We start from the raw sequence: 14,677 nt of genomic DNA on the forward strand, positions 1-14,677 counted from the left end.
ATAGAAGGATGGATGACAGATGAGTGGATGGATGGATGCAGATGAATGGAAGGATGGATGATGGATGTGGATGGATAAAAGGATGGATGATGGATGATGGGTGGATAGATGGAAGGATGGATGACAGATGGGTGGATGCATGGATGTGGATGAATGGAAGGATGGATACATGATGGATGAATGAATAGATAGATGTGGAGGATGGAAGGAAGAATGGGTAGGTGCATAGATGATTGATTGGTTGGATGGTTGGGTGGGTGGGTGGATGATTGGATGGTTGGTGGGATGAGTTGATTAGTCTGAAATCCTTCTTGCTACCTTCCTAGTAGAAGAGACAATATTTTTTTATGAAATGATGCAGGAGCCTAACACCTGTGGTGTGGGGTGCTGGAATGCCCTTCAAGAGGCCAAGCGCCTGTCTCCCTTCTGCTGCCCTTGTTGACTAATGGAGAATATGTGTCGGCCAAGCCTGCATAGCCCGAGGTACCCTCCCATGGGACTTTCTGCTGTCTGGCCTCCTGGATGCAGCAGCCCAGCCGCTCTGCAGGGAGCGTGGAGGCTCCCATCTTGTGTTCTGTGTCTGGGAGGCTCGAGTTGGTGTTGGCCTTGGTCCTTGAGGCCCTGAGCCTGAGACCCACAGGCCTGAAATTGCCTCTGGCCTCTCCCGCCTGGAGGCACCTGTTTTGTTCCATCTGTGTTTATCTGTTTCTCTAGGAACCGAGGCCCCTCACCATGGGAAGATGCCAGTTTTACTCCAGTGGGGTGGGGTACTTGTACGACGTCTACCAGACAGAGGTGAGCAGGAGCACTGAGATTCCCGTGGGTTTTGTTCTGCTAACCCCACTGACCCCACGTGGTTTTCCCTGTGCACAGGCACAGTCTGAGTATTTCTATTCTAATAGTTCCTGGGGGTCTCCCGTGTGGCTGGTGAGCCGTCAATGCCCCCTGTGTTTTGGGCCTTGATGCTTCTATGTGCTGTATTTCACTCTGGAGTCTGAGCTCCAGACTTACTTGGTTAAATCACAACAGTCTCAGAGTTCATGTGTCCGGTTCTGTGTGGCTCTTCCAATTAGCACTTTTCTAACTTAATTATTGCAATAAGAAGCAAGGGTAAGACATTTACAGTGTCCGAGAAACCTCTGGATTTCCCTGAGCCACCGACAGCGGCAGGCAGTGTGACCTCATTTCTCTTTCCAGGTGAGTGAGATGATGCAGGCAGTAATGACCCGCGGGCGGCTGCCGCCTTTGCCAGGACCATCCGAGGGCACAGCTCTGCGACGGTGCTGTCTGTGTGTCTTGAGCCTGCCCTGTGTGGATTCCTGGCTTCAACTAAATGCAGCCTCTCATCCTTAGCACGGTGTCAGAGGAGCAGGCGGAGCTGGAGGCTTCTCTGTGGCCAGCACCTGCCAGCTTGTCTGGGACTCTCCAGTAACTGCTGGGAGGCATCCTGTGTGTGTGTTCGGTGGGGGGGGGGGGGGGGGGGGGGGGAGGGGGGGGGCATCCCGTGTGTGTCTAGGGGGGTAAGCGTCCTCTGTGTGTATATGTGTGTGTGTGTGTGTGTAGGCATCCTGTGTGTGTCTGTGTGTGTGTGTGTGTGTGTGTGGGGACGTACCCTGTGAGTCTGTGAGTGTGTGTGTGGGGTAAGCGTCCTCTGTGTGTGTATATATGTGTGTGTGTGTGTGTGTACGCATCCTGTGAGTGTGTGTGGGGGGTGAGCATCCTGTGTGTGTGTGTATGTGTAGGTGTCCTGTGTGTGTGGAGGCGTCCTCTCTGTGTGTGTGTGTATGTGTGTGTGTGTGTGTGTGTGGAGGCGTCCTGTGTGTGTCTGTGTGTGTGTGTGTGTGTGTATGGAGGCATCCTGTGAGTCTGTGAGTGTGTGTGTGGGGTAAGCGTCCTCTGTGTGTGTATATATGTGTGTGTGTGTGTGTACGCATCCTGTGAGTGTGTGTGGGGGGTGAGCATCCTGTGTGTGTGTGTATGTGTAGGTGTCCTGTGTGTGTGGAGGCGTCCTCTCTGTGTGTGTGTGTATGTGTGTGTGTGTGTGTGTGTGGAGGCGTCCTGTGTGTGTGTAGGGGGGGAGGTGTCCTCTGTGTGTGTGTTTGGGGGGGTGTCCCATGGCCAGGGCTTTCAAGGTTGTCACATGGAAGTGGCAGGTATCTCTTCCGAGGCTGCCAGTGCTCAAACCTGGGGGGAGGGCGCCCTGGGACGGGACCTCTTCTGCTGCCCTCTGGGCTCTCAGGCTTCTGTGCACCCCATGCCGAGGGCCTCCTGGGCTGTCCTTCCTCCCACACACCCTGACGTTTCCCTCTGCTCCTGGGATCATGAAGAAACGAGGCCTGTCCTCCGAGCCCCGGTTATCCGGCCTCTGGGACCAGCCTGCGCCCCGACTCCTCCTGCAGGAAGGGTGCTGGCCCCTGAGCCCCCAAGCGCCTGCGTCTGGAGTCAGGGGAAAGTCAGGAGGGGCATCTGCTTGGCTGGGCCCGAGTGGCCGCTCCCAGCTCCCACGAGGCAGCCCTGCCTTGGTGGGGTGAGTGAGGTGGTGGACACTGGCGTGTGACCTGACAAGGCCTCTCTGCCCCAGGTCACCTGTCACTCCCTGGACGGCCAGTGCCAGCTGAAGGTGAGGAGTAACACCTGCTACTGCTGTGACCTCTACGCCTGCGGGAGGTGAGGGGCGCCGGGACCCCCGTATCCACACCTGTGGGAGGTGAGGGGCACCGGGACCACTGTATCCATGTCTGCGGGAGGTGAGGGGCGCTGGGAACCCCCATATCCACACCTGCGGGAGGTGAGGGGCGCCGGGACCCCCGTATCCATGCCTGAGGGAGGTGAGGGGCACCAGGGACCCCTGTAGCTGTGCCTGCAGGAGGTGAGGGGCGCCGGGGACCCCTGTATGTGCCTGCAGGGGTGAGGCACCCATCTTTCTGCTCTCGACATCACCCCCCATGCCCCTGCACCTACATCGTCTCCTTTACTCCTTAGATGTTTACATGAGGAAAGGACATTGAGTCCATTTCACAGATGAAAAGACGGAGGCTCTGAAAGTTTGATCTGCCCGAGAGAACACAGCCCGTGTGTGTCGGGCGGGAGTTTAAACCTGGCCCGGCCTCTCGGGCCCCAGGCACGGCCCCCTCTCGGGACAGGGGCCCGTGACCCCGACAGCCTTCCCATTCTGGCGTGAAGACAGAGATGGCTCAGACACCCGTCCTGCAGGGCCACTGAGGCGGAGGGGCTGGCCTGCCAGGCCCAGTTGTCGCTCTTTGCCACTGCAGGCCCCAGGTGGGGAGCCTCACAGGCCAATCCCATCAAACGTAGGTTTGATCCCCCAGAGCCGTGCAGGGACCCGTGTTGACTGGGCTCCAGCCCTGACTCCCTCCCCCAGCCTTGCAGGGCTCAGGTCCAGAGGACACCTGACCACAAGTTTAACTTGCGGGTGGTCACTTGCCTCGTGTGGTGACGCCACAGTGCCCTCTCTGTGCAGCGCAGAGTCCTCGCCCGCCTACTATGAGTTCATCGGTGTCCGCGGCTGCCAGGACGTGCTGCACCTGTACCGCCTGCTCTGGGTCTCTGCGGTTCTGAACGTCCTGGGCCTGTTCCTGGGCATCATCACTGCTGCCGTCCTGGGAGCCTTCAAGGACATGGTGAGGCCCCTCGGCGGGACCCCCACTGCTCACCGGGAGTCGGGCTCCGGGTCCATTTCTCCAGGATGGGCTGGGGGATCCCTGGCCCTCGCTTTACAGATGGGGCACTGAGGCCCATGTGTCTGCCAGCGGCGTGTCAGGGTGGCAGCTGGTGTGCACCGACTCGCCTTGGGGCCGTCCTGTCCCAAGCCTGTCACAAGAATCACCTGATTTAATCCTTGCCTCCCTGCTGAGGGGGGCACAACCCACCCCCAAGAAACAAACCTCAGCTCCCAAGAGGGAGGCCCAGCCCTTGTGCACTAAGCTCCCATCGTTGGCAACTGCCTGGGGCTTCAGACCGGCAGGTCTGGGCTGGGGCCAGGGCCAGTGCCTTCACAAACCCCAGAAGAGAGACGCATACGGCCTGGGCAGGAGGAGGGAGGGACGGGGCCCCTCGCAGGAGTTGGGCTGGACCTGTCCTGGAAAGGCCAGCCCTCGCCCGCCCAGGAAACCACAGGGAAATCACTGGCCTCGGCTGGCTGGCCTCTCCCTTCTCCCTCCTCTGCCCTCTCCTGGCACCTGTTTCGAACCAGATGTTCTGGTGGTGTGTGGCCAGCAAACCCGCCCCTGAACTCGCAGAGAAGCTGCAAGGGAGGGGCAGCCGGGAGGGAGGGAGCCCCACCCCGAGAACATCCAAACGGCAGCCCAGGGACGAAGGGCGTCCCCTCCTGCACCCACGCAAGGTGGCCGGGCAGCACCAGGCAGACGCACATCCTGCAGGCCAGACCCGGCCCAGTGTGGCAGTGACAGCACTCCTGAGTGGCTTCTGCATGCCCCATTCATCCCCGAGACTGTCCACAACTAAAAAGTAACTCAGCTTGGAACCCTCCTGCCATCTGCTTCTCAGCTCCTCCTTTTCTCAGCACTTCTGTGCTTCCAGACAAAACTGGTGAAGCTGAGAGTGACCCTGGCATCCCGAGGTCCAGCCCTCTGGCTCCCCACCCATTGGCCCCCCAAGCCCCACCCTGGGCCCCCAGACGCCCGCACACCAACACAAGACAGGCACCTCCCAGGGTCCTTGCTCTGCGGTGACAGCTGGCCAGCCCCTGTGGGCTGGGGCCCGGTGGGAGCGGGAGTCTGGGGTTGGGGAGGGTCCCTGCCGGGGATCCTGCAGGCTCTGGCTGCCTTCAGTGTCTCCTCCGTGCAGGTTTCTCTGCCTCGGCGGCTCAGTGTCTCCTCTCCGTGGCTGTCCTAGGAAGAACTGCAGCTGGATTGTAGACAGGACACAGAAACGCGTGTGTGGTGCAGGCGCCATGCTCGCCGCACAGGCCCGGGGTTTCCAGGGTTTTCCAGAAGGGGCTCGTGTGTTCATTAAAGCCCGTGATAAAATGCTGGAGTGCGGGATCAGGAACAGGAGATGCCCCGAGGGCCAGTCCACAACGCAGAGCCACACCCGGCTCCAGGAAATCTTTCTCAAGCTCAAAGCTCAGGGGTGTGCAGAGCAAGGAGGGGGCTTGCTCACCTTCACACCCACCAAGCAGGCACTCTTGTGAGTTTAATTGATTTTGCCGTGTAAACATTTTGTTAAGGAACGAAGATGCTTCCTTACCTGTCACCAAGCTGGACGGCCCTTCTCCGTAGACGAGGGCACATTCCCTGTGACGGGCGCGTGGGAGGTGCTTAACCTGCCACCAAGGGCAGGCGGCTGGGCCAGCCTCTCGGGCCTCCTCCACGTGTGACTCTGGCCCCCGTGTTCTCTGGTTTCTGTGCACTTGTCCCGGCCCCATCCTCAGGCCACCCCCAGCTCAGAGGCCTCCCCACCCCTCTACCTGTCAGAACCTCAACTCTCCTGTCCCTCCCTCATGGAGCATGGACCCTCCATGCCCATCCACCTCCCGGGCCCACCTCAGCTGCCCCCCTGCTCTCTGCAGGGTCTGAGGCAGGACCACGGCCTCCTGCACACGTAGACCAAGGACTGGCTTCCCAGAAGCCCCTGCCCCTTCCCACCCTCCAGCGCCCACTGGGCAGGGGGCTCCCTCCCAGCCCTAGGGGTGCGGGCAGCACTGTTTTCTATTTGAGGACATCTCAGGCCTGGGGCCATCACTGTGGCTGGGGTCGTCACTGTGGCCAGACCCTTGCAGCAGTTCCAGCCTGGCTTCCCTGCCTGTGCCATCTTCCCCTGGCTTCCCTCCAGGGTGCTGCTGAACCCAGGGGTGGGGGCTGGGGGCTGGGGAAGGTGGAGGGGCACCTGTATGAAGGTGGGGAGGGAGGCAAGGCCTGGGTGCCCTCGGCCCAGTCCCCGTGTTTCTGGCCCGGGAAGCCCTGGAGCTTGTGTGAGCCATGGGCCCCTCCCTCTGTGGGGGATGAGGCCGGCCGGGACCTGAGTTGGAGTTGGCACCTTCTTTGGAGAATTTTAACTGCCTGAGTGGGTCAGTGGAAGTGTGGATGGGAACTTAGAAGGCTTTGGTTTTGTTTGCATTCCCCAGAAACCCCGCGCTGGTTGGGTGCAGGCTTGGGGAAGCGAGAGTTATCAGCCCGATGCTGAGAGGACCTCCCTCACTTGCACCCTTCTGTGCCAAAAAAGCAGACTCTGGGGCCCAGAGAGAAGGAAACCAGTGCTATTTCCCCCCCCCCAAAATATTAAGTAAAAAAGAGCCTGAGCCAAGCGGTCACCCGGTGTGACTGGCAGGTGGCAGGGCCCTGAGACCAAGATGTAGAGAACCTGAATATAAAGAAACGCTGGGCCGGGGTTAGCTCCAGCCTGAGAGGCGGGGTTCAGGGGTGCTGGGCTTTCTAGGAAGGCTGGACGGCCTCTCCCTCCACTGAGGGGTGCACGTTGACCGCCGTCTCCTCTCCGTGGCAGGTGCCTCTGTCCCAGCTGGCCTACGGCCCAGCCGTCCCACCGCAGACCCTCTATAACCCTGCCCAGCAGATCCTGGCCTGTGCAGGCTTCCGCCCGATGCCCGAGCCCATCCCGACCTGCTCTTCCTACCCTCTGCCCCTTCAGGTAGGGCCGGCGTCATCTGCTGGAGTTGGACGTGCTGGTGCAGGCAGTGGGGTGGACAGGATGGGGCTGGGGTCAGAGGGGATGAGGTCTTGCAGCCGCCTCACCTTCTGGATTAGGGATGGGAGGTGGGGGGCAGTAACAACCCGGCTGTTGGGGCACAACCTCCCTGCAAGTATGGCCGGGGGCTGTGCCTGGTGGCCCTGGTGACCTGCCACCATGCTCTGCCGGCAGCTGGCTCTTCTGACCCCGGGACTGGCCCTGCACAGGCCTGGGCAGTTCCCTGCTGCAGTGTGGAGGCTCCTGTGTGTCTGCTGGTGGATGTCCTGGGGGGCACAGCCAGGTTATTTAGGTGGAGCCATATGGATCTGCCAGAATCCAACCCCATTTTACCTGTAGACATGGAGACCTCATAGGGTTCATCCTGACATGATGCTGTTGACCTTGGGGACAACGGGGGGAAAGGCCACGGTGGCAGGCGAGCAGAACCGTGGCCGCTACCTGCCTGTCCCGTTTCCACTCCTGGGCATGGCCGCCTTCTGTGCCACGAAGCTCTGTCCTGTGACCACGGGTGAAACAGACCCCGATAATCCAGCATCACTACAACGACCGGGCCGTGTTTCTCACCTCGGCACTGCAGGCGTTCAGGGCGCTGGCCACCCGCCGTGCTGGGGGTGCTGGGGGTGCTGGCAGGCCCTGGCCTCTGCCTGTGGCATGTAGGAGCCGCTAGTGTGACAACCCAAACTGTCTCCAGACGTGCCCTGTGCCCTGTGTCTCCTGCCTGGATGTGCCACATGCCCCCTGGGGACACAGATGAGAACCCCTGGTCCTGATAAACCTGGGCTTCCTTTCTGGGTGGGAGGCACTGCCCACATTCCTGGCTGACTGGCAGGCCGTTTTGCGTGCATTAACAGCAGCCTCTGCAGAGAAAGCTGTGTCAGGCCCAGCCCGATGAAGCTGCAGATCAAATCACGCACCGTGATGTGTTTCTGTGCGGGGAAGGGCAGGGTGAACGTGGAGGGTCGTTAGTTTTGAAGTCACGCGTGACACAGGTCTTCAGATGTTCCGCAAGGAGACCTGCTCCCGACCCGTGACATTGGCAGGAAGAGACATTCCTCAGAGACATCCGGGGGAGGCGTGTACACACCCCACCCTCACATCCAGGACAGAGAGGGCTCAGGTTTGAGCCGGGCCCGAGAGCCACAACCTTCTCGGCTCACCCTGGGGACCTGCGCCAGGGACCCCGTGGAGGGAGCGGGAACCGGCACTCATGGAGAGGGGACTGCTGGGGGTCCCTGGCGTCCAGGGCCTGCTTGGGGCAGCCGCCTTCAGTCCTGCCTGGGACACAGCAGCTGTTGGGCTCAGTGGAGACGACCAGGGCCCCCAGCCTGACACCATCTCCTCGTGGAGGGATCCCTGCACCCCGTGCCTCAGTCTCATCTCTCACTTTGAATAGAAAGCTGGGGCCCTGCTCCCTGGGAACACAAGGCCCCTGCTGGAGGTCTGGCCTGGAAGCATCTTTTCCATTTCTGTGATGGGGGAAGATGTGGTCCCCAGGGTCAGAAGATGGCGGGAGCTTTTGCCAGCGACCCTGCAGTGGTCTCTCCTGCGGGCAGGCGCGTGTGCATGGTGCTACAGGCAGCTTCATCGTCCCCCAAGCCGCCTGCCCCTGCCCTAGGGACGTCCCCATCACGGCAGGGACCATGCCCCCCTGGCCACAGCCTTGTCCTGGGGGCTTCTCTCTGGCCTCCTGGTCTCCCGTGGGAAGCTTGCCAAGCCCAGAGCTGGAGGCCTGCAGGGACAGGGGTATCTCCAGGGACGCTGGGCCTGCAGGTGCTCCCCAAGCGACTCTGCACAGACCCGGACTTAGAATCGCATAGGTGCCAAGAACTTGCAGCCCAGAGCGCAGCCTGGGTGGCCCGGCCTGTCTTCCATCCTCAACCTCAGCCGCCGCCCCTCGGGGCCCCAGAGGAGAGAGAACGTGTGGTTCCATAGCCGCTTCCTCTTGTCTGGCTCCAGGGCTGGTTTGGGCTGCTCTGGTGCTGGGGCCCGGCTGTCTGAAGCTCTGGCTGTGAGGGGCCAGACTTCAAGTTTGCATTCTGACTTGGGACCTTGGAGACAGCGAGGCTTTGTGGGGGTAGGGGGTGGTGACTTCCTCAGGCAGGTGCATCCTCCCTGCTTGTGAGCCCCACAGAGGTGTAATGTGGGGGTGGTCCTCCCCGTCACACGCAGGTTTACGGGATGTGGGGGCGGTCCTCCCTGTCACATGCTGACTTACGGGATGTGGAGGATGGTCCTCCCCATCACATGCCGGCTTAAGGGGTTGTGGGGGGTAGTCTCCCTGTCACATGCAGGTTTACGGGCTGTGGGGGGCGGTCCTCCCTGTCACACGCAGGCTTACGGGGTGTAGGGGTGGTCCTCCCCGTCACATGCAGGCTTACGGGATGTGGGGGGCAGTCCTCCCCGTCACATGCAGGCTTACGGGATGTGGGGGGCGTCCTCCCCGTCACACGCAGGCTTACAGGGTGTAGGGGTGGTCCTCCCCATCACACGCAGGCTTACGGGATGTGGGGGCGGTCCTCCCCGTCACATGCTGACTTATGGGATGTGGAGGATTGTCCTCCCCATCACATGCTGGCTTAAGGGGTTGTGGGGGGTGGTCTCCCCATCACATGCAGGTTTACGGGATGTGGGGGGAGGTCCTCCGTGTCACACGCAGGCTTACGGGATGTGGGGGGCGGTCCTCCCCGTCACACGCAGGGTTACGGGATGTGGGGGGCGGTCCTCCCCGTCACACGCAGGCTTACGGGATGTGGGGGGCGGTCCTCCGTGTCACACGCAGGCTTACGGGATGTGGGGGGGCGGTCCTCCCCGTCACACGCAGGCTTACGGGATGTGGGGGGCGGTCCTCCCCGTCACACGCAGGCTTACGGGATGTGGGGGGCGGTCCTCCGTGTCACACGCAGGCTTACGGGATGTGGGGGGGCGGTCCTCCCCGTCACACGCAGGCTTACGGGATGTGGGGGGCGGTCCTCCCTGTCACATGCTGGCTTATGGGATGTGGGGGATGTGGGGGCGGATCCACTTCGTCCCTATGGTGCTCCATCCTTATCCACCCTGGAGCTCTGGCTTTACCCAAAGGGTGGATGTTCCCCTCTTCCTCTGGGGAGGCCTGGGGCCCTCGGATGGCCCAGCCAGCCTTTGTGCCAGCGTGTGTGAGAGCTTAATATACCCATGATGATAACTGGATTTCAGAGATGGCAAATCAGATGAGGCTCATGTGCTCCTCGGAAGAACAACAGGAGGGGCTCTGCTTCCGCAGAGATGGAGAGAAAATAGTGTGTTCCATGGAAGTCGTTAGCAGCAGAAAATGCTCCCACTTGAGACCATGGGGGGTGGGGAACAGTGACTTGGGGGTTGTTTTCAGCAGTTAATAGAAAGGACAATTTCAAGAGATCACCTACCTTGCAGCCAGCAGCTTTGCCAGGCATGAAGTGCAGGGGAGGATGTGGCGTCACAGCAGAGGATGAGTTCCTGCCCCATTACTAAGAAACGTGCCCTCCCTTTCCCTGTGAGATTGTCTGTGGGCAGGGCTTGTCCCTGGGCGGGGCCTTGTCTGTTCAGTGGTTAACCACGTGGTCGTGGGGTTTGCTCCGTGGTTCCTGGGGGTTTTACTCTGTGGTTCTGGGGTGGAGGCTCACTCCATGATTCCTGAGGGTTTACTCAGTTGTTCCTAAGGAGTTACTCCCTGGTCCTGGGGTTTACCCCTCAGTTTCCTTGACTGCTCATCTGCTGTGAAGAAGAGCGGGTGCTATGGAGTTGGAAGTTGGGAGTTCCCAGCAGACTTGAGAGAATGTTCCCTAGTGTCTCACTCTGTCGCCTGTGGCCAGAAGCCTGTGAGTTTTGGGGGAAGAAAGAAATGAGGTTGGCAGGTGTCCCTCAGCCACTGTATCCCTTGAGCCTGGGCTGTCAGCCTCAACATCGCAGTCCCTCTGAGCAAGGGCCCCATTCTCAGCCTTACCGACACCTGTGCAGAAATTCTGCTGTCAGAATCCAGAGGTCCTGCTAGCTCCCAGGGCGTCTGCAGTGCAGAGCTCTCCAGGGAAAGGCTCAGACAGGCAGCTGGCTTCTCATGGGACCCTGCAGGCCGGGGCAAGAGGAGCACAGAGCACATCTGGTAGCTTGGAGTTGAAAAAACTCTTCCTGTGTTATTTCTTAGAAGGAGTTTGCTTTATTTAAAATTTGATTTCAAGATAGAGTTTTTTAGCCCCTAGAATTTAGGAGAGGGGGAAGAACTAAGATGTGTGTTGGCAGTTGGAGAAAAGCTAGAAAGTATCGATTTAAAATCTGTTCCTCGCTTTTCCGGTCTCAGAATTACTTGAGTGGGTCTATGTGTGTTAGGGCTCTCCAGGAAAGCAGAGCCTATGGGGAATACAGGTACCTACATGTGAAGAGAGATCAGTCCATCGATTCTGAATGACTGGCTGGCCACTGGGGCTGCAGGTACAACCACAGGAAGGGGACAGGCTGGACCAGGGAGAGTGACACTGCCTCGGGGTGCTCAGGGTGCTGGGGCAGAGTCCACTTCTCCTGGGGACCGCAGCCTCTTTCCTTAAGGCCTTCAGGGGAGAGGAGGGGCCGTGCGTGTCCGGGGGCTGAGGCGCTGTATGCAAGGGTGTCAATCACCTGAAGACGCCTCCATGGCAACACCCAGATGTGTGTGTGAGCCGCTGAGTTAGCCACGGTGACACTGAACCAGCCACACACTGCCGGACGTGTGGACGCGTGCGGTTCATACCTGGGGCCTTTCCTGAGTATGAAGTGTTGGGTGAGCCCAGGGGCCCCTGACTGTCGGTTTTGGAGTCTGGTCAGAGTCTCGCTGTCTGTGAGGAAGCGGGATGTGGTCTGGGCACACCCTTCCTGGGGCGTCCACCCCCTCCCCGTCCAGCTGTGGAAGCCAAGGTTGTACCAGTGAGGCCCGGCCACCCTCTCCTATTGTGATCAGGGCTGGAGCTGCTCTGTCCAGTGGTCCTGGGGCTGTGGGGATGGGCCAGTGAGAGTGGTCCTGGGTCTGTGGTGGGGGAGGGGTCCTGAGAGTGGCCCTGGGTCTGCAGGGGGCCTGTGTGAATGGCCCTGGGTCTGTTGGCGGGGGGGCAGGCCTGTGTGAATGGCCCTGGGTCGGCGGGGGCGGGGTGCACGTGTGAGTGGGCCTGGTCTATGTCAGGCTTCCCTGCGGTCCAGAACGGGGTGGTCTCACCTGCTAACCCAGGGCCCTCTCTGTTTATTGCAGCCCTGCAGCCGCTTCCCAGTTGCGCCCGCCTCCGCCCTGGCTTTGTCTGAGGACCTGCAGTCCCCCTCGCCAAGCAGCTCTGGCTCTGGGCTTCCCGGCCAGGCCCCACCGCGCTACGTACCCACCTACTTTCCCCCAGGGGAGAAGCCACCCCCCTATGCACCCTGATGGAGGTGTGGAGTAAAAGATAACTTTGGTTTGTTAAAAGAAAAAAAAAAAAAAGGCAGCCTCTAGAAATCCTGCTTCTGTGGCCAACCTCCTAGAGAAGCCAGGAGAGTGTCCCCTCCTTCCCTCCCTGGGCACACTGGTGAGGGAGGCTGGGACCAGCAGGGAGTGGGGCCCTGCAGACCCAGGCTGGTGACACCTCGGCTCGGGCTCTGCTCACACCACCCGGCCTCCTCCTCTGACAGTGATTGTTCTGGTGTTTTCACATCCCTTAATTAATTAGCTATTATTACGATTCTACAAAGAGGGTGCGGCCCCGTGCCTCCCTGCGTGTGTGTTCCTGTTTGCGGACATGTGTTGTGCGTTACACATTCACGCGTGCGTCTGTGTCCTGGAGAAGGGCAGGGCAGGACCCACCCGCCCCGCGTGCTGTGCTCCTGACATATGCCAGGAAGGGAACGAGGCTTCGGCTCCAACGCCTGGCGCTGTGTCTAACCGCCTGCGAGTTGCCAGAATCTGGGGGCTCGGTTGTCCTTCCCAGCCCCGGGCGCAAATCTGCCCGGGCCACTGGCGCGAGGGTCTCCCCCTGAGCTGTCTCCCAGCTACGGCGCCTGGACTTCTGCTGTCCTTCCGCGGCTGTTCCCTCACCGTGTCTCAGAACGGGATAGTGGGGGAGGGTGTTTCGCGGTCCCTGGCTCAGGGTCTGGGAACGCAGAGCTCCCTGTGGAAACCAGCCTAGCTCCCCGCGGGCCCAGCATGCACCCTGCCAGGCACACCTGGGGAGACAGGTGAGCACGCCTGGGAAGAGGCAGGTCCCCGGTGGGTCCCAGGCGCCCCAGTGACAGGAGTTCAGGATGCGCCACCCGAAAGTAGCCAGAGTCTCTTGAAAAGCAGTGGATGTGGGGAGAGGCTCTCAATTCCTAAAGTCAGATCCTCAAGGAACCAGGGACTCCCCGGCGCACGGGGGAGGCAACAGGCGATCCCACTGTTCCTCAGAGGTACCACGAGACACCGAGTCGCGGCCTCTGCTCTGTGGGCCGCTCACACTTCCCCAGTCACTCCCTCTCCCCTCGGAAGCTGGCGCCCCTAGGCTTCACCGCTCTCAGGGCCTCACGTCCCTCCCTTCAAAGCCCCACTGTGTCTGCAATAAACAAGTACCACTCTTCTCCCCAGTGAGTCTGAGGTCTCCAACTTATTTCATGGAACAGCACTCGCCTGGGAGTTGGAGCAGGGACTTTCTTCCCTGCCCAGTCCCGAGTCTGGGAGAAAAAAGATACGGGAGCCACGCTCATGCAGACACAGGCTCCTGCCCCCTCCGCTGCCCGGGAGCCTCCCTCTGCCTGACAGCCGGTCTCATCCTGTGTCCAGTGCTCCTGGGCAGAAGGCCTGCAGCACACATCCACACACGGACAGTGCCCAGCCAGGCCCAGGGGCGCCAAAGGGCCTCTGAAAGGCCTGTAGCCAGCTCTGGTCTGTGAACCTGCCACTGTTTGTCATTTTTGTTTCATAAATCCAGCCTCACGCGCTTGCTTTCCAGGAGAATATGGTCTTGGCCTCTCCTCAGGGCTGACTGGCCTTGCACCAGTCCAGGAGGTCAGGCATGAGCCGGAGGTGCGGCGTCCTGTCTGGAAACTCACCGCCAGGTTCCTCCAGGGCTGCAGGTGCCTGGCTCTGACTAAGAAGCTGAACAAGCAGCAGAGACTAAGTAAGGTTTCTAGAGCGCCGGGAGAGGCACCCACCTGCACCTGGGGGGGATGAAAAGTGTGCCATGGACTTCCCAAGCCCCCGAGGCTCTCGTTTTACCTCAGGGGAGGCTCTGTGGGCACTGACGGTGCCGTGGTCTTGTGTGGGCGGTTCTCTGTGGCCCGAGCACTCTGGATCTCGGCCTGTGCCCCCGAAGCTGCCTGGTGCAGGCCCCAGGGCCTCTTGTTCTAGGGGTACGAAGAGCAGAGAAGCTGAACTGCAGGTCTGGGCAGGGAGCCTCTGTCCCCTGGAGCCCTGGTCAGCAAAGTCACAGGAATAACCATCATTCCCTCATGTCAGCCCTCGGTTGCAGGGTGTGGTGTGGGGGTATCAGAGTGCTTCCCCGAGGCTGCACTCACCAGCGTCCCCCAAACACAACGTCCATCTTCCCTGACTTCTAATCTTGTCTAGAGTCAAAAGCTGTTCAAAACTATTCAACTCCAAGGTCAACAATTTTGTTCTTGCCACAAAAATGTCCTTATCCTTTACCCCAGCCACAAAGAATGTAAACAATTTGACTCAAGGCTGGTGGTGGCCAGAGGGTCCTCCAGGCCCCAGGGCAGCTCCCACCCGGCGCAGGGCTCCGGCCAACGCCTGGCCTGCAGTGTGGAAGCGGCTGCTCTGGAGGTGCACCCGTCTCATGTGGACGGAGCCTGTCTGGGGCCACCAAGCTCTGCCGGCCTGAGTTATGGTCTGATGAACCCCTCCCTGGGCTCCGCTGGGGCCTCCTAATCCCAGCCTCCCCCCAGCCTTCCCTGGAAGGATGGGCCCCCAACTCTGCCCTCGCTCAGTTCCCACGCACAGCCGAGGCCAGGGAGACCCTGGAGGCCTCGGGAGATGGGGTGGAGGGGATGG

The 14,677-nt window shown here is 60.5% G+C and overlaps 1 protein-coding gene across 1 annotated transcript in view; it reads left to right on the forward strand.

Annotated features, from left to right (window-relative positions):
* The window catches only part of TMEM255B (transmembrane protein 255B), a 39,876-nt gene extending 27,771 nt beyond the window's left edge, over window positions 1-12,105 (forward strand). The window contains exons 6-10 of the mRNA XM_011933957.1: window positions 715-795; window positions 2,582-2,667; window positions 3,482-3,641; window positions 6,484-6,627; window positions 11,915-12,105. Coding sequence (XP_011789347.1) covers window positions 715-795; window positions 2,582-2,667; window positions 3,482-3,641; window positions 6,484-6,627; window positions 11,915-12,082 — 639 coding nt within the window. The 3' untranslated portion in view covers window positions 12,083-12,105. The remainder of the gene's footprint in view (window positions 1-714; window positions 796-2,581; window positions 2,668-3,481; window positions 3,642-6,483; window positions 6,628-11,914) is intronic.
* Window positions 12,106-14,677: the final 2,572 nt, after the last annotated feature.

This window comes from Colobus angolensis, unplaced genomic scaffold, assembly GCF_000951035.1.
Source record: "Colobus angolensis palliatus isolate OR3802 unplaced genomic scaffold, Cang.pa_1.0 Scaffold13, whole genome shotgun sequence".
Classification (NCBI taxonomy): Eukaryota; Metazoa; Chordata; class Mammalia; order Primates; family Cercopithecidae; genus Colobus; species Colobus angolensis.